The sequence below is a fragment of the Rhinoraja longicauda genome, chromosome 9, assembly GCF_053455715.1.
Source record: "Rhinoraja longicauda isolate Sanriku21f chromosome 9, sRhiLon1.1, whole genome shotgun sequence".
Taxonomy (NCBI): domain Eukaryota; kingdom Metazoa; phylum Chordata; class Chondrichthyes; order Rajiformes; family Arhynchobatidae; genus Rhinoraja; species Rhinoraja longicauda.
Genome location: NC_135961.1, coordinates 34,537,880 through 34,565,391, shown reverse-complemented (window position 1 = coordinate 34,565,391; position 27,512 = coordinate 34,537,880). Strand labels below are relative to the sequence as shown.

Sequence of the window (27,512 nt, the reverse complement as noted above, 5' to 3'; positions counted from 1 at the left end):
GGGGGAAGATAGTTGGAAAAGATGGGTATGGAACAATACCTGGCAACTAATAGGTGGATACAGGTGGGGGGGGGGGGGGTGATTTGCAGCTGGGTGGACAGAGATGAAAAGAAAAGATAAAAAGCTGTGATATAAGAAAAGCACGAAATATGAAGCCAGAGAAAATAAATAGTTTGGTTTAGAGTTACAGTATCGAAACTAGCCCTTCAGTCCGCAGAGTCCACACTGACCATCAATTACCCATTCACACTAGTTCTGTTATCCCACTTTTCCATCCACTCCCTGCACACCAGGGGCAATTTTCAGAGGCCAATTGACCAAAATGTAGGTGGAAGGGAGTGGGGGGATGGGGGAATGGGAAGGAGTGGAAAGATTGCGGGAGAAATTTATGTGCATCCAGATGAGGCACAGAGAAGAGGGGGGAAAAAAAGGTGTGCTTGTTAGGCACCTGAAATAGTCTCGCATTAGGAGTTTGAGTCTGAAGAAGGGTCCCAACATGAAACAACACCTATCCATGTTTTCCAGAGATACTGCCTGACTGGCTTACAACCCAGTGGTATGAATATTGATTTCTCTAACTTCAAGTAACCCCTGCATTCCCTCTCTCTCCATCCATCGCACCAGCTTCTCATTCTCACTGAGCAAACAGCTAACAATCGCCCGTTTCCTTTATTATCGTTACTTTTTTGCATACCTTTCATTCATTTGTTCAATATCTCTCTACATCACCATCTATATCTCTCGTTTCCCTTTTCCCTGACTTTCAGTCTGAAGAAGAGTCTCAACCTGAAACTTTACCCATTCCTTCTCTCCAGAGATGCTGCCTGTCCCGCTGAGTTACTCCAGCTGTTTTTGTACATCATTGAATTACTCCTGTACTTTGTGTCTTTTTTTTGTAAACCAGCATCTGATCTGCAGTTCCTTATTTCTGGGAGTTTGAGTTGAATTGACACAAACACTACAACAGAGTGCTACTTTGCAACTACTTAATGCTTGTAAGGATTTTTCAATTCTAAGATTACTTTGGTTAAATGCAACTTCTTGTGCTTGGTTTTGTTTACACCATGCAGCTGATTGCTACACTTAAAGTTGTATGCACTTCCCACTTACCGCCCTGTTGTAAATAACACTAACCACAATAAAAATCTGTTGAATCATTTGGCAGCGTAACTGAAAGATGCCTTCAATGAATTATATTATCCATCATCTGAAGCGATTCCAAACATGTGGAATCATGATAAACCCTCCATTAGCAATAGAACACTCAACTGTTTATCCCAACTGCACTCCACCTCAGGTGCTTTGTACATAATAATATATTCCTTTATTCGTCCCTCACCGAGGAAATTTACAACATTGGGTCGTAAGAAGCATAGGTTTCCTTTATTCACACAATCAGGGGAAAGAGTCCCAATTGCAATGTGCAGAATGCTCATCTTTTGCACCGACCTCATCAAAAGTTAGCATTATGCAGCACAGGTAGTCAAAAAGAGCAATAACAGGAACAAAGTGATGGACTAACACAATTCGAAACGTTATTTTTCCATGTTTTCCAAAGATGCTGCCTGACTCGCTGAGTTACTCCAGCACTCTGCGTCTATTTTTTTTTGTAAACCAGCATCTGCAATTCCATTATTTCTAGCTCTGAACTACTCCATTGATGTTCGCAACTTGCCAATATATTAGAGAGGGGGAGACGGAGAGACAGGGAGAGGCAGAAGAGTCTTAAAATTGAAATCAGTGCAAGTAATGAATGAATGAATTGATAAATAACATTTTATCATGCTGGAGTTCAGATGAATGAACATATCAAAGGAAACCGTTGTGATTTACATGACCTCACTTGAGGGTTTAAAAGACCGAGGCACCACTGCTGATAAAAACACACTCTGTGACTGGCTTTGGTGGAAGTGAGAGACAGGTGTCACCCATTCGTGGTCTGCAGCCTGTTCCAACATTATCAATGATCTACAAATCAACTTCATTAACTCACCACTGATCCATATCCATTGCTGTCCTTACCCAACAAAACATATTGACCTCAAACTTTCACAAGCGATACGATACGATAAAACTTTATTCACATCCCCGAAGGGAAATTGGAGTGAAACCAAGATCAAAAGGAACTTTTTGGGGATAGAATTCCAAAAATTCCTGTATTACAACAGTAATAATAATTCGGATGTACATCAATGTTCCAAAATGCTTTATAAGCAGACGTTCTGAAAGGTGCTGTAAAAGTCAATCTTACTTCTTCTAACGACTGTCCCCTTGTACTGACTTGCTCCGATTCCACTCAGAGGAATCCCACATAGTCACAGAGAGAAACAATATGCCAGCAACACTCAAGACCAGGATTGAACCTGGATCCCTCGAACAGTGAGCAAGCAACATTAACAGCTGCACAAGTTATCAAGTAAAATAAACCAAAGTGCTGGAGTAACTCAGCAGGTCAAACAGCAGCTCTGGAGGACATGGATTGGTCTTCAGATTGAAGAAGGGTCCTGACCCAAAACCTCACCTACCCACATCCTCCAGAGATGCTGCCAGACCCACTGAGTTACTCCAGCACTTCATGTTTATTTCTTAGTAAACTGGCATCTGCAGTTCCTTGTTTTTGCAGTTACCAAGTCGAGTTGAGTTTATTATCATGTGCACAAGTATGGCGATGGTTTCTTTATGCCACGTGTACTAGGTACAGTGAAATACATTTTTTTGCAAACAGCTCAGCAAGACAATCCCTGTACACAAGTACCATTGCTCTGTCAGTACGGAACAGCCCACTGAGTCCGTATGCACGAGGCACCATTTTTGTCATCCTGCAATCCGATGTCCCTCGCCACCCCTGGCCCTCTTTAGCCCTCATTCCCAGGGTACGCCTCCAACAGCCGACCTCGAGGGCGAGGAAGGCAAGACCCCCCCGGTTCTTCTCATTTCGCCTTTTGTCCAGCATCTGCGGTCGTCATCTCCTTCCATCCCCACTCCGATTCCCAAACCACGGGGTGATTGTAATGTATGATAGCAGATCCCTTTCTGGGACCAGCATGCAAAGAGTCGCCTAACTCCGGCATCAACTTGAATTCAGCATAGAGTCATAGAGCATGGAAATAGGCCCTTCAGCCCAACTTGCCCACACCGACCAGCATGTCCCATCTGCACCTGTGTGTTTGGCCCATATCCCTCTAATCCCGTCCTATCCATGTACCTGTCCAAATGTTTCTTAAATATTGCGATAGTACCTGCCTCAACTACTTCCTCCAGCAGCTCATTCCATACACCCACCATCTAGTGTCTAAAAAAGTGACCCCTCATGTTTCTATTAAATCTTTTCAACCTCACTTTAAACCTATGTCCTCTGATTTTAGATTTCCCTACTCTAGGAGAGAGACTGCGCGTTTACCCAATCTATTCCTCTATTGATTTTGTACACCTCTATAAGATCATCCTTCATCCTCATGCGCTCCAAGGAATAGAGTCCTAGCCTCTCCCTATAGCTCAGGCCCTCGAGTCCTGACAACATCCAGCACTCATATTCAAACCTACATCTGCCTACCTTCAATTATAATTGTGGTCAGCCCCACACATTCTATCACTGACTGCCAACTGCTTCTTGCTCCACCATGCCCAATCACCCTTGTCCATTCACAAAAGACCACAAAGTGTTGGAGTAACTCAGCAAGTCAGGCAGCATCTCTGGAGATCATGGATAGGTGACATTTTGGGTCGGGACCCTTCATCAGATGCTGTCTGATGACTGCTGGCTGTGAAGGTTTTTTTAAAGCGGAGATTGACAGGTTCTTGATTAGTAAGGATGTCAAAGGTTGCAGGGAAAAGGCAGGAAAATGGGGTTGAGAGGGAAAGATAGATCACTCGTTGGGCCAAATGGCCTAATTCTGCTCTGATCATTTATGTACTATGTACCTGTCCAAATGTCTTTTACAGATTGTTGCAGTACATGCCTCATCTACCTCCACTGACAGCTCGTTCCATATACCCAACACCGCCTTTTTGCAATTTCTGATAAGAAAACAAATTCTAATTTCAAGAAAACTGTACGTGAAATACAGAGTAAAGCTAAAAAGGCCAAGTGGAAAGGAATGATTCTGATCTGGCAGAAATATTATCCTTCCCGTCCATGTGGGCAAAAGAGTAGGTTTTCTTTCTTCACAATGATAAGACAGTAAAACGAGAGTGTAGATTAGCACTAACTGTAATTTTCTAACCACGTTAATTCACCATTACATCATCAAAACTGCAGCAAATGATGCTACATCAACAACACAAAACAAAAAGACACAAGAAGTGCAACCAAACCTCCAGAGTTTTATTGAAAAAAGTCTAGATGATTATAAAACCAAGGACATAATTTTAAATTTGTACATAACTTTAGATAGACTAAATTAAATTACTAGATACAAGGGGATGCAGGTGCTGGTTTACAGAAAAGTCACAAAGTGTTGGAGTAACTCAGCTGGTCAGGGACCATCTTAAATTACTTTTCAAATTTCACTCTTCATACAAAAGCAAAAAGATTGAAGTACTAGAGTGAATGAAGAAACGACTTGAGAATGTTACCAGAATTGAAAGCCTGTTACCAGTTTAATGGAAAAAAGACACAAGATGCTGGGGTTTACAAAATAATACACAAGGTGCTTATGTAACTCAACAGGTCAGGCGGTTTCTCTGGAGAATATGGATAGGTGACGTTTCGGGTCAGGACCCATCAATCTGAGGAAAAGTCCCAACCCGAAACGTCACCTATCCATGTTCAACGTAGATGCTGCCTGACCAACTGAGTTATTCCAGCACTTTGTGTCTATTTTTTTTTATAAACCAACAGTTCCTTGTGTCTACAACTGGTTTCAGGAGCTAGGACTCTTTCCTGCAAAAGAGAAAATGTAATGAAGGCGTTACTAAATTAAGAAGAGATTCAATTGGGTGTTTGTGGAGACATTATTGCCAGAACAAGATAAATATAAAATAGCTACTTACAGATCAAATACAAAATTGAAAAGGAACATGATGAGGATGGATTGATTGAAAGGTACAGCACGGCAGCATGCTGACTTTCAATCACTCATTCAATCTAGTTCTGTTATCCCGTTTTTCCACTCCCTACACCCTTGGAGCAATTTTTTTAATAGAAACTCATTAGCCTACAAACCCACACGTCTTTGGGATGTGGGAGGAAATGTGAGCATCCGGAAGAAACCCACGCAGTCACAGGGAGAACATGCAAACACCACATCGACAACACCCAAGGTCAGGGTCAAGCCTGGGTCTCTAAAGATAGGCAGCTGCTGTACCAGCTGTGCCAATCTGCCACCCTGCCCCTTATAATGCTACCAAGCACTTATTGAAACAGAATGAATAATTGGTAATTATACCAAACCTAAGAGGTGGGATTGGGAGGAAGATAGATTCTGCAACTCACCCTAAATTACATTCCATTTATTTATATGTAGATTAAGCAGGGTGGATTATAAAATTATAGAACTACACCTCATCTGGTTAGTTTTCCAAAGATAAACACAAAATCCTGGAGTAATTCATAATCCTCTAAACCTATCCTTTCCATATACCAGTTGCAATGGTACCTGCCTCAACTATCTCCTCCGGCAGCTCACTCCATACACCCACCATCCACTGTATTAAAAACTTAGCCCTTAGGTTTCTACTAAATCTTTCCTCCCTCTCTTTAAACCTATATCAATAGACAATAGGTGCAGGAGGAGGCCATTCGGCCCTTCGAGCCAGCACCACCATTCAATGTGATCATTCTCAATCAGTACCCCGTTCCTGCCTTCTCCCCATACCCCTTGACTCCGCTATCCTTAAGAGCTCTATCTAGCTCTCTCTTGAATGCATTCAGAGAATTGGCCTCTACTGCCTTCTGAGGCAGAGAATTCCACAGATTTACAACTCTCTGACTGAAAAAGTTTTTCCTTATCTCCGTTCTAAATGGCCTACCCCTTATTTTTAAACTGTGGCCCTTGGTTCTGGACTCCCCCAACATTGGGAACATGTTTCCTGCCTCTAACGTGTCCAACTCCTTAATAATCTTATATGTTTCGATAAGATCCCCTCTCATCCTTCTAAATTCCAGTGTATACAAGCCTAGTCGCTCCAGTCTTTCAACATATGACAGTCCTGCCATTCCGAGAATTAACCCAGTAAACCTACGCTGCACGCCCTCAATAGCAAGAAATCCTTCCTCAAATTTGGAGTCCAAAACTGTACACAGTACTCCAGGTGCGGCCTCACTAGGGCCCTGTACAACTGCAAAAGGACCTCTTTGCTCCTATACTCAACTCCTCTTGTTATGAAGGCCAACATTCCATTGGCTTTCTTCACTGCCTGCTGTACCTGCATGCTTCCTTTCAGTGACTGATTCACTATGACACCCAGATCTCGTTGTACGTCCCCTTTTCCTAACTTGACACCTTATCCCCTTATCTCCTATTCAGATAATAATCTGCCTTCTTATTCTTACCACCAAAGTGGATAACCTCACACTTATCCACATTAAACTGCATCTGCCATGCATCCGCCCACTCACACAACCTGTCCAAGTCACCCTGCAACCTCATAGCATCTTCCTCAGTTCACACTGCCACCCAGCTTTGTATCATCTGCAAATTTGCTAATGGTACTTTTAATCCCTTCATCCAAGTCATTAATGTATATTGTAAATAGCTGCGGTCCCAGCACCGAGCCTTGCGGTACCCCACTAGTCCTCTGGTTCTCGATTCCCCTACACTGGGCAAGAGACTCTGTGCGTCTACCCAATCTATTCCTCTCAAGATTTTCTCAATGTAAGTCTTTAAATCATAAGTATTATTAAAAAAAATTTAAATCCCAAAACGTGCCTCTTGTGATTTTTTAGGTTTATTATTGTCACACCGAGGTACAGTGAAAAGCTTTGTTTTGCATGCTCTCCAAATAGATCACATTGATCACAGATACAATCAGTTTGGACTCAAGTACAATAAGACACTAAAGGGGAAGATACAGAGTGCAGACTCAATGCAAGTTAAATTGTTAACTCAATTTTTCAAGAGCTCAGACTCTTTCATACATAAAGATGTTGCTGAAATATTTTGGTAACTCAGAGCTGAAGAGAGTGCAATGTACAAATCTGACTAAAATGTAATGCAATGTTAATTAGATGGCATTAACACAAATGCATTTACTTGAAAACATGATGGGAATGATCCAGAAGTCTACATGAGTATCATCCAAAATTAATTCCCCGATTTTAAAAATATTCAAGTAAAAGATTGAAAATAGCATATTGCAAGCTTGTGCTACAGTTTTGTCCATGTAGCACAATGGCATCTTTGTGCAGAACACTGATTCAGTAACAAGTTAAATCAATTACATAATAACAAGCATTTTATGCATGCTTGAAGCAGTTGAACCAGCCAGAGAGAAAAAGTTAAGAGTGTACAAGATTGTTGTGTACTTGCCAACTTTCACAGTTAGCTACTAAGAAACGTACAGCAGTTCCAATCTTTCAGTGCTAAATTATATTGTAATGCCTAAGCAATTCGTCAAAATATAAATATTTCACCATCATTACAAATGTTCCACAAAGTAATTAGTCACTTGTATCAGTTTAGTAAATTTGCTAAACTCTGAAATAGAAATTGTATCAAAATTGGACAAAGACTTGTTCTGACTGAAACCAATTATCCTTCTGCCTGTTTAAAGGGTGCACGGTTTCATCATCCATAGCTGAATGTACCGATGCTATTAATCTTGTGTAGTTGTAAACTGTTTATTTGGGGGGGGGGGGTAGAGGGGTGGAGGGAGGGGGCAGAGAAATTACTACTTTGTGAGATTGATCACGGAACTACAGTACTTAAAAAGATTGCATCACGCCTTGACAGATCCTGCTTAAACTGTGCAAAAAGAACCGTTAGATGTTGCGAGGCGAGGCGGCACATCTCAACACAAGTGTGTTTCAGAGTTCAGAACTTTGGCAACAACTTCTGACGGCTGTTTCCTTCTAACGTTGATGCAGGGCTGCCTTTCCCCTACTCCCCCACCAAAGGGGAAAAAGTTTTTACCAGTTAAATTATCGACATTACACCTTTAATGGAGAAGATTGTACCTTTTGGTCCACTATAGAGCAGACGAGGTCCTTGACTGCAGAGAGGGAGATGTCTTGTGCTTCGATGGTCACCGGTTCGCGAGTGAGGCCGATCTGCAGAAGGAAGGAGACTCCGTTGAAGGATCCCCGGGAATTGGTGGGACTCGGGGCGTTGAGGCTCCCATTGGAAAGCCGGCCCGACAGCACAGAGGTGGCCGGCGGGGAGAGCGACGGGGTGGGCGAAGAGGCAGGCAGTGGCAGAGTAGTCGGCAGCAATCTCTGGGACACGGGAGGAGACGAGTTGCTGTTGCTTGACATCTGGCTGGCGGCGGGTTTTCCACTCAAGAAACTTCCAGCGTTTGCGGAGAAGAAAACAGCCCCCAGAAACAATGCAGCAGTGCGAGCAGTCCGCTCTCGGCTCCCCCTTCCCCAGCCGGGGTTACTGGAGCAGGTCCACCAGGGTGGGTTTACACGGTGGCGGCCTGGTATTCGCCCTCAAGTTTGTACAGCGGGAGCCACATCTCTCATGGTTTCACCCCCTCCCCTCCCTCTTCTCTCCCAGTACTTTCAATCCGCCCAGTCCGTCACCGGAAATACTCTGCAAGAGAGAGAAAAGAGAAAGGGGCAACTCGTTCAATAGATGATTTTTTAAAAATACGTTTCCTGCAACGTGCATCAAGCAGAGAAAGCGAGAAGGCGCAAATATACATACGCATATATATATATATTTATATATTTTAGGGCGCTTATATTCACCCAAGGAAGGGTTGTGATGTTGCCAAGGCAAGGGGTAGATGTCCCTGTGAAGTGTGCAGAAGTCCAAGCTTTCAACTCAACACACTGAGGGGGATCCCCACAAAACGGTGCGGGTCTGCCCTCTTATTGTGACCGGCCTGTAATCCCATTTCCCCGTGAACTGGCCAGAAGAGAACACATGGTGATCTCTTAATATCCGTCATCCCATTTACATGATTGGTGCGTTTCCGACCGCTCTCTGTCTTTTCCTCTCTCTCTCTCTTTTCTCTGAGAGTTTGCCCGGAAACATTTATCGCCAAAATATTCAGAGCTGGGATCTGATGACACCAGTCGTGAAATAAATCAGTATTTAGCAAACCGCAGGGGTCTCCGTTACAAACACAAGGAACTGCAGATGCTGGTTTACAAACAAAAGTCACAAAGTGCTGGGGAAACTCAGCGGATCAGGCAGCATTCGTGGAGGGAAAGGAATAGGCGACGTTTCGGGTCGGGACTCTCTTTCAGAAGATGATGCCTGACCCGCTGGCATCATCTTCTGCAATTGCAATCCTGACCATGACAAACTGCCGTGGGGTGGCGGGAGACTGGTCGAGGACACAGTTAGCTACACAATCCGAAAATACACACAAAATGCTGCAGCAACTCAGTCGGACGTCACCCATTCCTTCTCTCCAGAGATGCTGCCTCTCCCACTGAGTTACTCCAGTATTCTGTGTTTATCTTTGGTGTAAACCAGCATCTGCAGTTCCTTCCTACACATAGTTGCACAATCCACTGGACTTTATCACATGCAGTGTCTGTTCAGATCGAACAGGTTTGCTAATCGCTGGTTTGATATGCGATACTAATAGATAAGGGAAATGAAAATTTGCATCCAAAGGTACACATGGGCGCCTGCCTTTGCTCACTTGAAACTGCCCTTAAAGATGATTCTAATCCCATAAATACATTCTGCTTTTTAAAGTTCATAAACTGGATAGTGCCCAGCAATGTATTGCTCAGTGACGGGCAAGCGTTAAGGCCGTACATGAGTGTCACGAAGTTCTGGAGTAACAGTGCGTGAGGCAGCATCTGTGGGGAATCTTGAGCAAAACAGAAGGATAGGTGCTGTTTTGGGTCGGGCCCCTTCTTCAGACTGATGGGCAATGTAGAGGGCGGGCGGGTGAGGGGGTTGTTGGAGAAAGCTGGGAGAGAGTAATGTCATTACTTGGAAAGTATGGAATTTGGGCAAGGATATCAGATTAGTTCAAATTAAACGATTATTATTGGTATCGGCATAATTTGGTCAGGGGCCCATTTTTTAAACCTGATATAGACTTTACACGATTCCATGGAAACAGAAATTAAATGTTAAAGTGCTCCAATTTTGTTGTTATAACAACATCAGGGTCTGATGCGGTTTAACTGTAGATACAAGAAACTGCAGATGCTGGAATCTTGAGTAAAACACAAGATGCCTCTCAAGATGGAGAAACTCAGCAGGCCAGGCAGCATCTGTGAAGAGAAGTGGGACAGATTCAACCCAAAATGTTGTCTGTCCATTTCCCTTCGGCGATGAAGGCACAAAAGTGCTGAAGTAACTCAGTGGATCAGACAGCATCTCTGGAGAACAGAGCTGCTGCCTGATCCGCTGAGTTTATCCAGCACTTTGTGCCTTCTTTTGTAAAATCAGCTTCTGCAGTTCCTTGTTTCTACCCTTCAAATATGCTGCTTGATTCACTGAGTCCTTCCAGCACTTTGTGCTTTGGTGTAACTGTGTTCTGATTACTAAAAATACATTGTTTTGTGCAATAATCCCCTGTATCCTCTACAAACCACACATTTAAATTGGGATGATAAGTACAATGTAGCTTACCTGCTGAGTTACTCCAGCATTTTGTGAATAAATACCTTCGATTTGTACCAGCATCTGCAGTTATTTTCCTACAGTACAATGTAGCTTGTTCATTTCAATAAGTTTACCACATTGCAGAAATACGAACCATGTCCTAAACTAATTACATGGTCGTAATACTTGCAATAAAGATAATATATTGACCAGAAAGTGTGTGCCAGGCTAATATTGATAGGAAATAATTGTTTCAGATTATGGAAACCTGAAACAAGGAAATAAAATTACTTTTTATTTGGTCTACTAAGTACATCTGGTCTACAAAGACCAGAACATTTTTTTTTCAGTCTGAAGAAGGGTTCTGACCTGAAAAGTCACCTATTTGTTTTCTCCAGAGATGCAGCCTGACCCACTGTGTTACTCCAGCATTTGGTGTTTATTTTCAGTATAAACCAGCATCTGCAGTTTCTGCCTACATTATAAAATTACATTAACGTCCAGAGGGAAATAAAGGTGGGGGGCAGTGATGCAGTCACTAATCTGAAACCCCTCCAAATTTCTCTTTTTGCATACAATGTTATTAATCACTGTATTAGGCCTTAAAATAACTACAATAATCTCAAAAATAAATTAAAATGCTCGTCATGGTATTCCAATTATTCTCCACTAATCACCCCACCAATTTTTAATGGTTATATTGCAGTTTGGAAAAACTATTGTCAATAAATCAGCATGTATATTCATGTTGAGTTGTTGTGGTGCAGGGAATCTTAATGGATTTTCATTTCTTTGTTTTCATAATTTAGTTAGCTGTCCAGATAATGATCTCAATAATCAAGAAGCAATCAACCACATCTAAAAAGGTAAATGGTAAGTTTACATGAATGTGGATATTTAGGATAGAACCTCTGGCATAACTAAGACCAGAACAATTTTTTTTCTGATGTAAGATTTATATAGATTTAAATATTTTAATTTCTAGCCTGCAACATTGAGGAGTCGTGTTATTCATGGTAACCTGGTACTGGGGCGCCAGAACGCACCGCTGAGCCAACTGGAGACGTTGTGGGCCCAGTCAGCGAAACGTTAATGAAAGAAGGAGCCCACTTGATAACCCCAATGACGTGTAAGAAAATAACTGCAGATGCTGGTACAAATCAAAGGTATTTATTCACAAAATGCTGGAGTAACTCAGCAGGTCAGGCAGCATCTCAGGAGAGAAGGAATGGGTGACGTTTCGGGTCGAGACCCTGACGTGTCTGCCCAGTCTTTCTCAACATCGGAGGAGGAGCGTAGGTGAGTGCTTAAGTCTTCCATCACCACCGGGAGCGTGTTAAGAGGTAGCACTTTGGATTTTAACATCTCGTCCTGTGTATTTGAAAACATGTTATCATTGTTGCACGCTGGATTTTCTGTGTTGTATTTGTAAGTGGATGACTCATTTGCTTATTTGGTGTCATAAACAAATGGGCGCGAATTGTTTTAAAAGTTGGCGAAGAATGCCCCATAAAATTCCACAACACCAATATTTCAATCCTGCGAGAGAAACACCCTAAAGTTTTTTTAAGGGCGAAATGTATCCAGAGACGCCCACTTTCAGCCATTCACCAATGGGACACTCCGTTATTCCGCTGGAAATCCCTAGATGGGTCACTCTTGCAACATAACAAAACAGCAACAAGTTAAAACAGAGATGGGCACAAAGTGCAGGAGTATCTCAGCGGGTCAGACAGCATTTCTGGAGGAAAAGGATAGATGAAGTTCCGTGCCGGGACTCTTCTTCAGACTTCTTGTGTCTATCTTTGATACAAACCTGCATCTGCAGTTATTTGTTTCTACAAGTCAAAATATAATCTAAGTTCTACTTATCTTGTTCCAATTAAGGGATAAAGTGAACTCCTCCATAACAGTTACACGAGAAAAACAATAAGGAAAATAATGGTATTTTAAATTAATCTCGCCCTCTCAACGTCCAGCTGGCGAATGATGTTTGGTGAACATTTCACACGTTGCACCTTTTATAATTCAACGACACAGCGGACAGAAAGGTTATCGCAGATCATCCACTATTAGTTAAAATTACCGAGTTGCATTGATTCTGTGAGAAATAAACGTAATTGTACTGACGTTAGCTTGTGTTGCTTTCATGAATGTGCTATTTACGCAAACAAAAAGACAAGAGAACAGAGGCAACGTTTGTGTTACCTACAGAGGGGGTAACTGAATCAATTGTTCTTACACAAGAACATTGTCCCTCTGCAAGGCAATGAGCACTAATGCTTCATTCTGAATTAGTTTTCCCCAGCTTCAAAACTTTATCCCATCCATGTTATTAGTTGCAATTAGTTTCTAATTGCCAAATACTCACTTTTTACGCGAGTTGCATTAGTTTTTCCTCCCACCACTTTGTGCACTCTAAAATTCTGGTTCAATTCATCTGCAACTGCGTGACCACAGGACTGCTGGAGACCCGGGGGCGGGGGGGTCGGGTCTCGCATTGCATGCGGGGATTCGTAGTCCGGGGGGGGGAGGGAAAACCGCTGATCCCACACAGCAGGAAGTGGCGGAGAGAGAACTACACCTCCCGGCAGCCTTTGCTTCCGGTCAGGCAGGCGGGCGCAGCCGGAGATCCGCCACGGTGGAGTTGGACGGAAAGCGGAGGCGCGGCCTCTAGCGGTTCAGCGGCAGACGGACCCGCGACCCCCGCGCGGGGTCGGCCTCCCGGCCTAGCATCGCTCCGACTCCACTGTGCCCCGTCCGCGTTGGAAATTGCAGGAGAAAACGGCGACGGCAGGAGGTGAAGGGTGAAGGATCCCAGCCCAACGGTGAGGCTGTTTCAATGGCAACCGCAATCATCTCCGGCCCGCTCCGAGCTGTCCATCACTGACCGGGGCGGGGTCGCCATGGGAATGCAGCAAGAGGGAGGCAAAGAGCAGGCAAAAACAAAATCATGGAAATATCTGTTATTGTGGGTGGACCCAAAAATGGGAAGGGTGGAATTTCACATGAAATCCATGTGGAATACCAACAACTTTCATATGAGACGTTTCTGCATTTTCATACTGTAAAATCGTTCAGAAAGATCTGGAATGTTAACATTATTTCCCCCTACAGAGGTCCTGCAAAATATTTCTAACATGTTCTGCTCTGATTTCTGGATATTATGCTTGTAAAAAAAAAAGTTGATGAGAGTTGGAAATATCTGAAATGTTAATACGATTTCTCTCTACAGAGGACCTGCAGAGTATTTCTAATGTGAATAGACACAAAAAGCTGGAGTAACTCAGCAGGTGAGACAGCATCTTCGAAAAAGGAATTGGTGACGTTTCGGAATGCTATTCTGCTCTATCTTACTTTACTCACTCCTCCAAAAAGATTTGCTTATCTTTGAATAATTTTCCGTTAAAACTTAATTTCACAAGCCCTGCCTTATTCCACATGGATTTCATGTGAAATTCCACCCATCCCATTTTGGTCCACCCACTATAACAGATATTTCCGAGATTTTCTGACTGCAATTTAACTCTCTCTTTAGCAGTGCTATATCAAAACTGTTCTGTCAAGCGGTTCCATTTCATCTTTCACCTCATCTAGTAATCTAATTAACAGTGATACTTTTTGAGCACAGGAACAGGCCCCTGCAGCCCACAATGTCCATGCCGAACATGATGCAAAGTTAAACTATTCTCTTCTGCCTGCGCCCGACCAATATCCCGTCATTCCCTGAAAATCCTTATCTTTTTCACCACAGAACCTGCCTGCATTGTCCATTATTTTCCAGCAAATTCTGCTTTTATGAAATGTCGAACCACATGGATTGACATTAAAACATACAAACCATCTTAACAAGACCAGAGCCATAAGAAACACTTTTGCCACTCACAGTGGCATTGAAGCAAACAAAAATAAAATGCTAGGGTCATTCAACTATCAACAAAGGAAGATAGTGTTCATGATAAAAGCACATAAACTATTCTCTGAACTATTAGACTTTCGAGATACAGCACAGAAACAGGCCCTTTGACCCATCGGGTCTGTGCCAAGCAGTGATCACCCCGTACATTAGCACTATCCTATGAACTAGGGCCAATTTACAATTTTACTGAAGCCAATAAACCTGAACATCTTTGGAGTGTGGGAGGAAACCAGAACACCGATAGAAAGCCCACACAGTCACAGTGAGAACATACGAACCCCATACAGACAGCACCCATAGGATTGAACCCGGGTCTCCTGCTGTAAAGCAGCGACTACCACTGCACCACTGTGCCACCCCAAACGTTAGTATTTTTATTATTGTGCTGTCACATCTAATGTGATCTGTTGCTCTTTGGTGTAATTTGTTTGAAAACAATAAGCATTTGATGAGCAACTCTGTTCCACTTTACTCAAAACACTGAATCACAAAATGTGTGCATATGCATGCATAACATGATTTATAGCAATAGTCCACCATTCATCTCTACAACCTGTGCACTGTTCCATAAGATCACATCCTATCTGACTCTTCTCTCAACTCTGCATTACTGCCTGTGTCAGTAACCTTCAATCCACATTTAATAGGTACATCAATCCACTTTAATAAACCTTATAGTATAAGAAAATAACTGCAGATGCTGGTACAAATCGATTTATTCACAAAATGCTGGAGTAACTCAGCAGGTCAACCTTTAATAAACCTTATATCTTTAAGGTTCTTGATTAGTAAGGGTGTCAAAGGTTACAGGGAGAAGGTAGGGGAACGGGGTTGTGAGGGAAAAATCGATCAGCCGTGATCGAATAGCGGAGAAGACTCGATGGGCCGAATGGTTTAATTCTGCTCCTATATCTTCTGGTCTAATCCACTTAAATTATTCAGACTCCACTTTTGTCAATATTTAATGAAGTTCTAAAATTCTTGATCTTCAAGAGAAAATAATTTCCCCTCACCTTTTTATAAATTCTAGATACACCCTAAAAAGGCAGCATCCTCTCCACATCCACCTTGTCTAGACCCCTCAGGACCTTATTTCAATCAAATCACTCTCCTAAACACAAAGAGTTACAAGCCCAGCCTGTTCAACGATTCTCCATAGAACAAGCTGTCTATTCTGGGTATCAGTTGTAAACCTTCTTTGAACTGCTTCCAACACATTGACATCCTGCCTTCAGCTGATGTCTCCCTAATGCCCTATAAACTTGAAACATAATCTTCCTATATTTGTATTCAATTCCCATCAAAATAAATCAAAACATTCTGGTGGCTTTGGAAGTACTTGCTGTCTCGGCTTATCATGTACTAAGATATCAGATCTTCCTGCATCTACATTTGACACACCTTTTGGACATTTTCTTACTTTTCCAGACAAATGCTTAATATTAAATTTTCCCATAATTTACTCCATTTGCTTGATCTTTGCCCACCTACTTAACCTATCTATATCTCCCTGTGGACTCCTTGTGCCCTCTTCCCAATTTAATTTCTAATATATCTTTGTGTCATCAGAAAGGTCAACCGCTATATCTTCTGTGCCTTTATCCAAGTCATAGTCATCCAACATGGAAACATGCTATATTCATGTTATTTCCTTTATCATGTATCTGTACACTGTTGGTCGCTCGATTGTAATCATCTATTGTCTCTCCGATGACTGGTTAGCACGCAACAAAAGCTTTTCACTGTACCTTGTACATGTGACAATAACTCACAGGCCCTTCAGTCCAACTAGCCCAGGCCGACCAAGATGTCCCATTTAAACTAATCCCACCTGCCCATGTTTGGCCTATATCCCGTTAAACCTTTCCTATCCATCGTCTTTTACTATAGTTGAGGTCCTTGCACTGACCCCTGACACACACTACTCATTGGACCTTGCCAACCAAGAATTGACATTTTTATGCCAGCTATCTGCCGGCTGGTATCTAGTCAATCCTCTGTCTACAGCAATTGTCACCTCTTTCACCATGAGCTAATATTTTTCCACATTGAAAACCTATGATTTTGCACCTATCAAATGCCTTCCAACATCCAAGTGCATCCACCATGTTCCCTTTGTTGAAGAGATGGTAATAATTTGGTAGAAAGCAGAGAGCTGTGGTGAATCCAGGTTTTTCTTATTGGAGCAAATTATGTGGCGAGGTCCCCCAGAGGTCAGTAGTTTTTAAAAACATATTGATCTCCATATTTGCAGTTTCCCAATATATATTCATTTTTGCCTTAATGACAGAGCATCGATAGCCTTCAAAGTAGAGAATTGCTAGGAATTATATCCTTCTTCAGAGAAAATTCTCCACACATCAGTCCTAAATGGCCAAGTTTTATTCCTGAATTATATTGTGTACTGCTATCCAGCTAGAGGAAACACTGTCATTCCCTCTCATCTTATTGTAAAATCATCTCTCATTCTTAATCTCAATGTAAACCCAGTTCATTCAATAAGACAACCACCTCAGCCAAGAAATCAATCTGTGCCATACCCACACCAAAGCAAATATATCTTACTTTTGGGATAGGAACCATATGGTCACACATTTCCATCAAAACCCTGAATGACTTTTGCATTCCAACCCCCTGGAAGTATACTATTTGTTTGTCTAATTCATTGCAGTGTCTACATTGTTACATTCAGTATCTCATGAATCAACACATCGAGATCCTTTTGTACACAAATATATTCATTTGTTTTTCTCTCCTACCAAATGTGCAGTCCTACCCAACCACACATCTTCACATAATGTACTCTCCTATGTTCTTGCCCAGGTTTTCTTTTCAAATCCCTTTGCATCTTCATACCTTACTTATTAAACTAGCGTTGTAGTAACAACAAACCTGGATACATTACACCATTAATATAAAAACATGAACAGCTGAGGAACCAATATTGATCCATGTGGAACATCATTAATGATGTTCCACATTTGCAAACCTGAAAATGACCTGATTATCTCTAAACAAATCGATAAACCAATCCTCCAATGTTACCTTCAACCACCCAAGTCTGAAGAAGAGTCCCAACCCAAAACAATACCATTCTATGTTCTCCATAGATGCTGTCTTGCCCACTGAGTTATTCAAGCATTCTGTCTTTTTTTGTTTTGTTTGAAGGGTCCCGACCTGAAATGTCACCTATCTATGCTCTCTAGAGATGCTGCCCGACCTACTGAGTTACTCCAACATTTTGTGTCTTTTTGTGTAAATCAGCAATTGCAGTTCCTTGTTTCTACCAAATCAGTTTTGCATGTCATCTTTACCTGATATCTTATTAAGTGCAGCTATACCACATCCACTGGTTCCCTTTATCTACCCCACTAGTTTAAACAAAAAACTCCAATAGGCTTATCAAACTCTAATTTCACCTCCATAAAATCACGTTAACTGTGCACAATTAAATTGGCTGTGTCTGTTCAAACCCTTCAACTTTGAAAATGTATGTCAACAGACTCTGGATCTCCGGGTCTGTTCTGCAATACAAAAGGACAAGACATGCGGAAGGAGAGATGCAGGTGCAATAGAAAAATTGTCCAGAATTAGAAAATATTGGAACTATGTTTTCATTGAATTTGTTTCATGTATGAGTTTTATACTGAAGAGGTACATTCCAATGAACGATTCATTATACCTTTTGACTTGAAGATCAACAACTTAATGCATTTTAAAGAGCAGGGAGACGTGTCTTTGTTTAATTTACCCCACAATTAAAACAGCTATTTTTCATGAAGTTTGTCGTATCTGCAACCTTGCTAAACAGGTTGTAGAAACAAAGAACTGCAGATGCTGGTTTACAAAAAGGACACAAAGTGCTGGAGTAACACAGCAAGTGAGGCAGCATCTCTGGAGAACATGGATAGGTGGTTTCAAACTGAAGAATGGTTCTGACTTGGATGAAGGGATTAAAAGTACCATTAGCAAATTTGCAGATGATACAAAGCTGGGTGGTAGTGTGAACAGTGAGGAAGATGCTATGAGGTTGCAGGGTGACTTGGACAGGTTGTGTGAGTGGGCGGATGCATGGCAGATGCAGTTTAATGTGGATAAGTGTGAGGTTATCCACTTTGGTGGTAAGAATAGGAAGGCAGAATATTATCTGAATGGTGTCAAGTTAGGAAAAGGGGACGTACAACGAGATCTGGGTGTCCTAGTGCACCAGTCACTGAAAGGAAGCATGCAGGTACAGCAGGCAGTGAAGAAAGCCAATGGAATGTTGGCCTTCATAACAAGAGGAGTTGAGTATAGGAGCAGAGGTCCTTCTGCAGTTGTACAGGGCCCTAGTGAGACCGCACCTGGAGTACTGTGTGCAGTTTTGGTCTCCAAATTTGAGGAAGGATATTCTTGCTATTGAGGGCGTGCAGCGTAGGTTTACTAGGTTAATTCCTGGAATGGCAGGACTGTCATATGTTGAAAGCGACTAGGCTTGTATACACTGGAATTTAGAAGGATGAGAGGAGATCTTATCGAAACGTATAAGATTATTAAGGGGTTGGACACGTTAGAGGCAGGAAACATGTTCCCAATGTTGGGGGAGTCCAGAACAAGGGGCCACAGTTTAAGAATAAGGGGTAGGCCATTTAGAACTGCGATGAAGAAAAACCTTTTCAGTCAGAGTTGTGAATCTGTGGAATTCTCTGCCTCAGAAGGGAGTGGAGGCCAATTCTCTGAATGCATTCAAGAGAGAGCTAGATAGAGCTCTTAAGGATAGCGGAGTCAGGGGGTATGGGGAGAAGGCAGGAACGGGGTACTGATTGAGAATGATCAGCCATGATCACATTGAATGGCGGTGCTGGCTCAAATGGCCTCCTCCTGCACCTATTGTCTATCACCTATCCATGTTCTCCAGAGATGCTGCCTGACCCGCTGAGTTACTCCAGCATTTTGTGTCCTTGCTGTAGATTGTTTACTGCATGTTTCAGAATGGCTTCAAGCGTTTTCAAGCAGTGTCTTAACTTGCCTGACCCTGTTCAATTAAAATTATTTTAAAGTAGACTATTTATTTCTTTTAGAAAGTTGATGAAAGCTAGACAGTTAATGGAAGGACTGATTTTATCTTATATAGATAGAAGTCTACAGTATATATTTTTTAATTCCCAATAGGACTAATCAAAGATCTTGAGAGGAATAGATCGAGTAAATACACAGAGTCTCTTGCCCAGAGTAGGTGAATCGAGTACCAGAGGATATAGGTTTCAGGTGAAAAGATTGAATAGGAATCTGAGGGGTAACTTTTTCACAAAAAGGATGGTGGATGTATGGAACAAGCTGCCAGAGGAGGTGGTTGAGAGGCTGGGACTATCCCAAAGTTAAAAAAAAGTTAGACAGATAAGTGGATAGGACAGGTTTGGAGGGATATGGACCAAATGCGGGCAGATAGGACTAGTGTAGCTGGGACATGTTGGCCGGTGTGAGCAAGTTGGGCTGAAGGGCCTGTTTCCACATTGTATCACTCTATGACTATCGGAGTTACAAAAGACGAAGTACACTTTATACAGATAAAATAAATGGAAAATTTACTTCAAACATCTGCATCATCTGGAGGTACACAAGATGGGTGCGTAGACAGGTCAATAGGTATTGCAGAAGTCTGACAGTCATGTTGCAACAGACTGCTCAGCCGGCAACCACTAATCATACGACAAATGATTCTACAATTTATCTCCAAATGTTATTAACCTGGCGTCAATCACATGCAACAGTAATGAGGTTCACAGACAGCATTAAAAAGTGATTATTTTAAATTGTATAATATTTCAACTGGCAGGAGATTTAATATTGTGTAATATTTAATATTGTACAATATTTCAACTTTCAGGTTTTACAAATGATTCACCTCATGTCATAACATGGAAGTGTGATATAAAGATATGACCATTTAGTAAGGCAGAAAGTGAGCAAATTAAAAAAATGATCATCTTGTGGAACTGGGTGATTGGATCGTAGGAGTATCATAGGAGGCAAAATACTAAATGAATATTGTGTTATTGCCTGCATTAATAAAACAATTACTTTGATTTAATAGGTTACTAAAATACAGTATTTACATTATACAGATATACATAGCCAATAAAATGACCAATTGCTAAAAATCAAAAAAATATTGTTACATTAACTATCTCTGAATCAGAAGAACTGCCATACACCATAATCAACTCATGATTGCACAATGATACAAATGCATCCTTAAAAAAAAGAGTGTTGCAGTAACTCCAACATTCCAAAGACGTACAGGTTTGTAGGTTAATTGGCTTCTGTAAATTCCCCCGAGTGTGTCGGAGTGGATGTGAAAGTGGAATAACATTGAACTAGTGTGTTGGTGATGGCTGGTCGGTGCAGACTCAGTGGGCCTAAGGGCCTGTTTCCATGCTGTATCTCTAAACTAAATAAACTAAACTCGCTGAGTTACTCCAGCACTGTGTCTTTTTTTGTAAACCTGCATCTGCAGTTCCCTGTTTCTACAAATGTATTATTAAGTATATAACAACTTTGTATTGCCAGAATTTTTGCATGGGTCATTTGTCTGTGATACCATATCAATTTCCACTTAGCGGTGAACCTTTGAGTTTACACAATATACCACTATCATTAATTTAGTAGCAGAGTATCTGTAACAAAGGACACTTAATAAAATGAATCATCACAATAACCAGAATTTCCATGTAGTGGTATTTAGTTACCAATTGATTGTTCTCTTATTAAGCAGTTCAAATATATGTAACAGAACTTTGCAATCTCATAACCTGGTCTTAATTGTTAGCGTTTGTACTTAAACACTGTTTTAAGTTTTCTTTCCAATTACAGAGTAATTCCAACATACTATTCCACAGGTAGTGTAAGAAAATAACTGCAGATGCTGGTACAAATCGAAGGTATTTATTTCACAAAATGCTGGAGTAACTCAGCAGGTCAGGCAGCATCTCAGGAGAGAAGGAATGGGTGACGTTTCGGGTCGAGACCCTACTTTAGACATACTATTCCACACATACAAATAATTTGCATTACATTCAAAGATAACTTCAGGATCTACTTTTGAAAATTGGTTTACATGCAATCAGTACTGTGGGAAGGTTGGGTCAATCATACGAGCCCAGGTCATTAATCCACCCCGAATATCCTTCACTGATAATGAGCAGAGTTCGTTGTTTAGCATCTCCTGCAGGATCTTGACTGCCTTCTGTGAATCATTGCCTTGTTTACAGATAACATATACTGGAAGTGGAAAAAAAAAGAAGAATTAAAAAAAAGTTTTTCCACCTATTGTATCTGTGTTTAATGGTGACATATTGTCACATGTACCGAGATACAGTCAAAATTCTTTGTTTTGCATACGTAGAGTTTGCGCATCCTGTAACCGTGTGGGTTTCCTCCAGGTGCCAAAAGGCGTGTGGGTTTGTAGGATAATTGGCTTCTGTAAATTGCCCCTAGTGTGTAGGGAGTGGATGATTAAGTGGGATAACATAGAACTAGCGTGAATGGATGATCGATGGTCAGCGTGCACTTGGGCTGAAGAGCCTGTTTCCATGCTGCATCTCTAAACTAAACAATTCAGTAAAATCATATATACGGGTGAAATTATTATGGGTAACAAGGAAATGGCAGAAGACTTGAACAGGTACTTCGGATCTGTCTTCACAAAGGAAGACACAAACAATCTCCCAGATGTACTAGAGGACAGAGGATCTAGGGGGGGTAGAGGAACTGAAAGAAATTTGCATTAGGCGAGAAATAGTATTGGGTAGAGTAATGGGACTGAAGGATGATGAATCCCCTGGGCCTGACAGTCTGTGTCCCAGGGTCCTCAGGGAGGTGGCTCTAGAAATAGTGGACGCATTGGTGAACATTTTCCAATGTTCAATAGATTCAGGATCAGTTCCTGTGGATTGGAGGATAGCTAATGTTATCCCACTTTTCAAGAAAGGAGCGAGAGAGAAAACGGGGAATTACAGACCGGTTAGCCTGACTTCGGTGGTGGGAAAGATGTTGGAGTCAATTATTAAAGAGGTAATAACGGTGCATTTTGATAGCAGCAAAAGGATAAGTCCAAGTTAGCATGGATTTATGAAAGGGAAATCATGCTTGACTAATCGTCTGGAAATTTTCTAGGATGTGACAAGTAAAATGGATGAAGGGGAGCCAGTGGATGTAGTGTATCTAGACTTTCAGAAAGCCTTTGATAAGGTCCCACACAGGAGATTGGTGTAAAATTAGAGCACATGGTATTGGGGGTAGGGTGTTGTCATGGATAGAAAATTGGTTGGCAGACAGGAAGCAAAGAGTAGGAGTAAACGGGTCCTTTTCAGAATGGCAGGCAGTGGCGAGTGGATTGCCGCAAGGCTCGGTGTTGGGGCCTCAACTGTTTACCATATATATTAATGATTTGGAAGAGGGAATTAGAAGCAACACTAGCAAGTTTGCGGATGACACAAAGCTGGGTGGCACTGTGAACTGTGAAGAGGATGTTAGGAGGTTGCAGGGTGACCTGGACAGGTTGAGTGAGTGGACAGATGCGTGGCAGATGCAGTATAATATAGATAAATGTGAGATCCACTTTGGTGGCAAAAACAAGGAGGCAGATTATTATCTCAATGGTGTTAGGTTAGGTAAGGGGGAGGTTCAGCGAGACCTAGGTGTCCTTGTACACCAGTCACTGATAGTTGGCGTGCAAGTACAGCAGGCAGTAAAGAAAGCTAACGTTGGCCTTCATAACGAGAGATTTCAGTATAGGAGTAAAGAGGTTCTTCTGCAGTTGTATAGGGCCCTGGCAAGACCACATCAGGAGTATTGTGTACAGTTTTGGTCTCCTAATTTGAGGAAGGACATCCTTGTAATTGAGGCAGTGCAGCGTAGGTTTACGAGATTGATCCCTGGGATGGCGGGACTGTCATACGAGGAAGGATTGAAAAGACTAGGCTTGTATTCACTGGAGTTTAGAAGGATGAGAAGGGATCTTATAGAAACATAAAATTATAAAAGGACTGGACAAGCTAGATGCAGGAAAAATGTTCCCAATGTTGGGAGAGTCCAGAACCAGGGGCCACAGTCTTAGAATAAAGGGGAGGCCATTTAAAACTGAGGTGAGAAGGAATGTTTTCACCCAGAAAGTTATGAATTTGTGGAATTCTCTGCCACAGAGGGCAGTGGAAGCCAAATCACTGGATGGATTTAGGAGAGTTAGATAGAGCTTTAGCGGCTAGTGGAATCAAGGGATATGGGGAGAAGTCAGGCACGGGTTATTGATTGTGGACGATCAGCCATGATCACAATGAATGGTGGTGCTGGCTCGAAGGGCCAACTGGTCTCCTCCTGCTGTTTTTCTGTTTCTATGTTACTATGTTATATAAGCAGAGTCATAAGTACAAAGGTGCAACAATTACAGGTCACAGATATTAGTGTGACAATGATATGATCATTGAGCACCATGATGATTGATTAGTTAAGATTTAGGATGCATAATTTGAAACAAAGCACTAGGTTACTGACAGGGCTAACTAGGAACTCTGTTACAAATACCACAGAATTTGCAAGGAACCAGCTAATCTTTTGGATCAACAAGTTTCAACAGTTTTCTAAAAATATCTATATTATTGATGTATTTATTAAATCATCTTGTTTTATTTTTATGATGATGATCCTGGTAGGCTGAAATTCCATATACAAAAATAAATCAACAGCTCCCCCTGGTGACAAAGCCCAGAAATATTTGTCTGATATCACTTCATTGAAATGTCTCAAAGTGTTAAATACACAATCAAAATACAATCTATTTCCAGATATGTACCATATCTCACCATGTTGTGTAAATGAGTTTGAGCTGGTGATGGGGCACGGTACATACAGTGCATTCAGAAAGTATTTAGACCCCTTCACTTTTTCCACATTTTGTTACATTACAGCCTTATTTTAAAATGGATTAAATTCTTTTTTTTTTATCATCAATCTACACACTATAGCCCAGAATGAAGAAGTGAAAACAGGTGTTTAGAATTTTTTGCAAAGTAATTAAAAATAACTGAAATATCACATTTCCATAAGTATTCAGACCCTTTCCTCTGACACTCAAAATTGGGCTTAGGTTCGTCATTTTTCCATTGATTATCCTGGAGATGTTTCTACAACTTGATTGGAGTCCACCAGTGGTAAATTAAATTGATTGGACATGATTTGGAAAGGCACACACCTGTCTATATAAGGTCCCACAGATGACAGTGCGTGTCAGAGCAAAAACCAAGCCATGAAGACGAAGGAATTGTCCGTAGACCTCCGAGACAGGATTGTGTCGAGACACAGATCTGGGGAAGGGTATAAAACAATTTCTGCAGCATTGCAGGTCCCGAAGAGCACAGTGGCCTTTCGTCATTCTTAAATGGAAGAACTTTGGAACCACCAGGACTCTTCATCGAGCTGGCCGCCCGGCCAAACTGAGCAATCGGGGGAGAAGGGCCTTGGTCAGGGAGGTGACCAAGAACCTGATGGTCACTCTGACAGAGCTCCAGAGTGTGAAGATGGGAGAACCTTCCAGAAGGACAACTATATCTGCAGCACTCCACCAATCAGGCCTTTATGGTAGAGTGGCCAGACAGAATCCACTCCTCAGTAAAAGGCACATGACAGCCCACTTGGAGTTTGCCAAAAGGCACCTAAAGGATTCTCAGACCATGAGAAACAAGATTCTCTGGTCTGATGAAACCAAGATTGAACTCTTTGGCCTGAATGCCAAGCATCACGTCTAGAGGAAACCAGGCACCACTCATCACCTGGCCAATACCATACCTACAGTGAAGCATGGTGGTGGCAGCATCATGCTGTGGGGATGTTTTTCACTGGCAGGAACTGGGAGACTAGTCAGGATCGAGGCAAAGATGAACGGAGCAAAGTACAGAGAGATCCTTGAAGAAAACCTGCTCCAGAGCGTTCTGGAACTCAGACTGGGTCAGAGGTTCACCTTCCAACAGGACAATGACCCATAGCACACAGCCAAGATAACACAGGAATGGCTTTGTGACAAATCTGTGAATGTCCTTGAGTGGCCCAGCCAGAGCCCGGACTTGAACCCGATCGAACATCTCTGGAAGGACCTGAAAATAGCTGTGCATCAACGCTCCCCATCCAACCTGACAGAGCTTGAGGATCTGCAGAGAAGAATGGGAGAAATTACCCAAATACAGGTGTGCCAAGCTTGTAGTGTCATACCCAAGAAGACTTGAGGCTGTAATCGCTGCCAAAGGTGCCTCAACAAAGTACTGGGTAAAGGGACTGAATACATACGTAAATGTGATATGAGGTTTATTTTTAAATTACTTTGCAAACATTTCTAAACACCTGTTTTCGCTTTTTTATTATTGGGTATTGTGTGTTGATTGATAATAAAAAAATGAATTTAATCCATTTTAAAATACGGCTGTAACGTAACAAAATGTGGAAAAGGTGAAAGGGTCTGAATACTTTCTGAATGCACTGTATTTGGAAACAGATTGCATTTTGATTGTGCATTTAACTCCCTCAAACACTTTAGTGAAGCAACATGAGCCAACATTTTCTGTTAGGTCATAGAGGTGCAAGGACAATATGGGCAAAAGCTCAGTCAGAGAGGTAGTTTTTAAAGAACAAATGCAACAAGGAGTGACTTTGAGATAGAATGTCAAAGTTTACACACAAACATAAAATGTGTTGGTCAACAATACTGGAAATTTAGGATAAGTAAAAACACAAAGTAAGAGGAATAAAATACAGATGAGTTCAGGAGGTTACAGGGGTACCCAATTTCAAACCCAGGATGAGATTTTTTTTAAACTGCAGGATTGCTTGTGTGGGAACAATTGACAGCAAGCAGAGGGATACTGGGCAAAGGGGAAGACGTATGATTGGTTTTACTTATTCCTGGCAAGACCCGCATTTATCAGCTGTCTTTAATTTGCTGTGAACGAGGGCATGGAAGGACATTTCAGGGAGTCAATTCCATTGCAAGGAGACTGGATTCAGACATACACCGATGAGCCAAAACATTATGACCACCTGCCTAATATGTCTTCATTGCCCTCGCGCATCGATGAGCCTTGGGCGCCCACCCTGTCGCCGGTTTGTGGTTTGTCCCTCCTCGGACCACTGTCGGTAGGTACCACTGCTGACCGGGAGCACCCCACAAGCCTTGCTGTTTCAGAGGTGCTCTGACCCAATCGTCTGGCCATAACAATTTGGGCCTTGTCAAAGTTGCTCAGGTCTTTACTCCTGCTCATTTCTCCTGCATCCAATGCATTAACTTCAAGAACTGACTGTTCACTTGCTGCCAAATAAATCCCACCCCTTGACAGGTGCCACTGTAACAAGATAATCAATGTTATTCACTTCACCTGTCAGTGGTCATTATGTTTTGGCTCATCGGTGAGAATGGCCAATTTCTAACAGCCAAGAGTGATTTGGTAGTTTCATACTCACCGTATTTGCTTTTTGTTTAATGCCTACCGCACCCTCATGGTCGACTGCAGGAGGCGACACTGGGGAACAAAGGCGACGGGCGAGGAGAGGGCATGGTGTCCAAGGAAGGAGATGGCTGGAGGCCCGCAACAGCCTGGGACTTGCCTGGAACAGGCACTGCTCATAAGAACTAGAGCATGGAGTTCAAAATGGCGCCAAAGCATGCAGACGCAGTAAACTATTTCTGTACACTTGCTAATTAGGGATCGTGGGTATGGCAATTACTGCACAGTTTGTAAGATAAAGAATTTCACTGTGTCAGCACTTTGCACTTGTGACAATAAAAGCACTATTAAACTCTTGATAGTCATTTGTATGGAAACACATAAATGATTTCACTGACTTCATGCACAAAAAAATTTAAATTATTGAACCTGTATCTCTGGAGCTGG

At 41.9% G+C, this 27,512-nt stretch overlaps 2 protein-coding genes and 1 long non-coding RNA gene across 9 annotated transcripts in view; 1 reads left to right on the top strand and 2 right to left on the bottom strand.

Annotated features, from left to right (window-relative positions):
• The window catches only part of prkd3 (protein kinase D3), a 255,173-nt gene extending 241,666 nt beyond the window's left edge, over window positions 1-13,507 (bottom strand). For 2 of the 3 annotated variants that reach the window (XM_078405083.1, XM_078405085.1), the window contains exons 1-2: window positions 13,051-13,507; window positions 8,117-8,693 (exon numbers count right to left, since the gene is read on the bottom strand). In XM_078405083.1, the coding sequence (XP_078261209.1) occupies window positions 8,117-8,413 (297 nt within the window). In that variant the 5' untranslated portion in view covers window positions 8,414-8,693; window positions 13,051-13,507. Of the gene's footprint in view, window positions 1-8,116; window positions 8,694-8,851; window positions 8,946-13,050 lie in introns of those variants that run through there. The other variant, XM_078405084.1, reaches the window with a different exon arrangement.
• On the top strand, window positions 13,268-27,461 carry LOC144596590 (uncharacterized). Its single transcript, XR_013547634.1, has 3 exons — window positions 13,268-13,507; window positions 13,915-13,972; window positions 27,132-27,461. It is a non-coding gene; the product is annotated as an uncharacterized LOC144596590 (long non-coding RNA).
• The window catches only part of mocs3 (molybdenum cofactor synthesis 3), a 121,437-nt gene continuing 114,060 nt past the window's right edge, over window positions 20,136-27,512 (bottom strand). For all 5 annotated transcript variants that reach the window (XM_078405090.1, XM_078405088.1, XM_078405089.1 and 2 more), the window contains exon 13: window positions 20,136-21,858. In XM_078405090.1, the coding sequence (XP_078261216.1) occupies window positions 21,701-21,858 (158 nt within the window). In that variant the 3' untranslated portion in view covers window positions 20,136-21,700. The remainder of the gene's footprint in view (window positions 21,859-27,512) is intronic.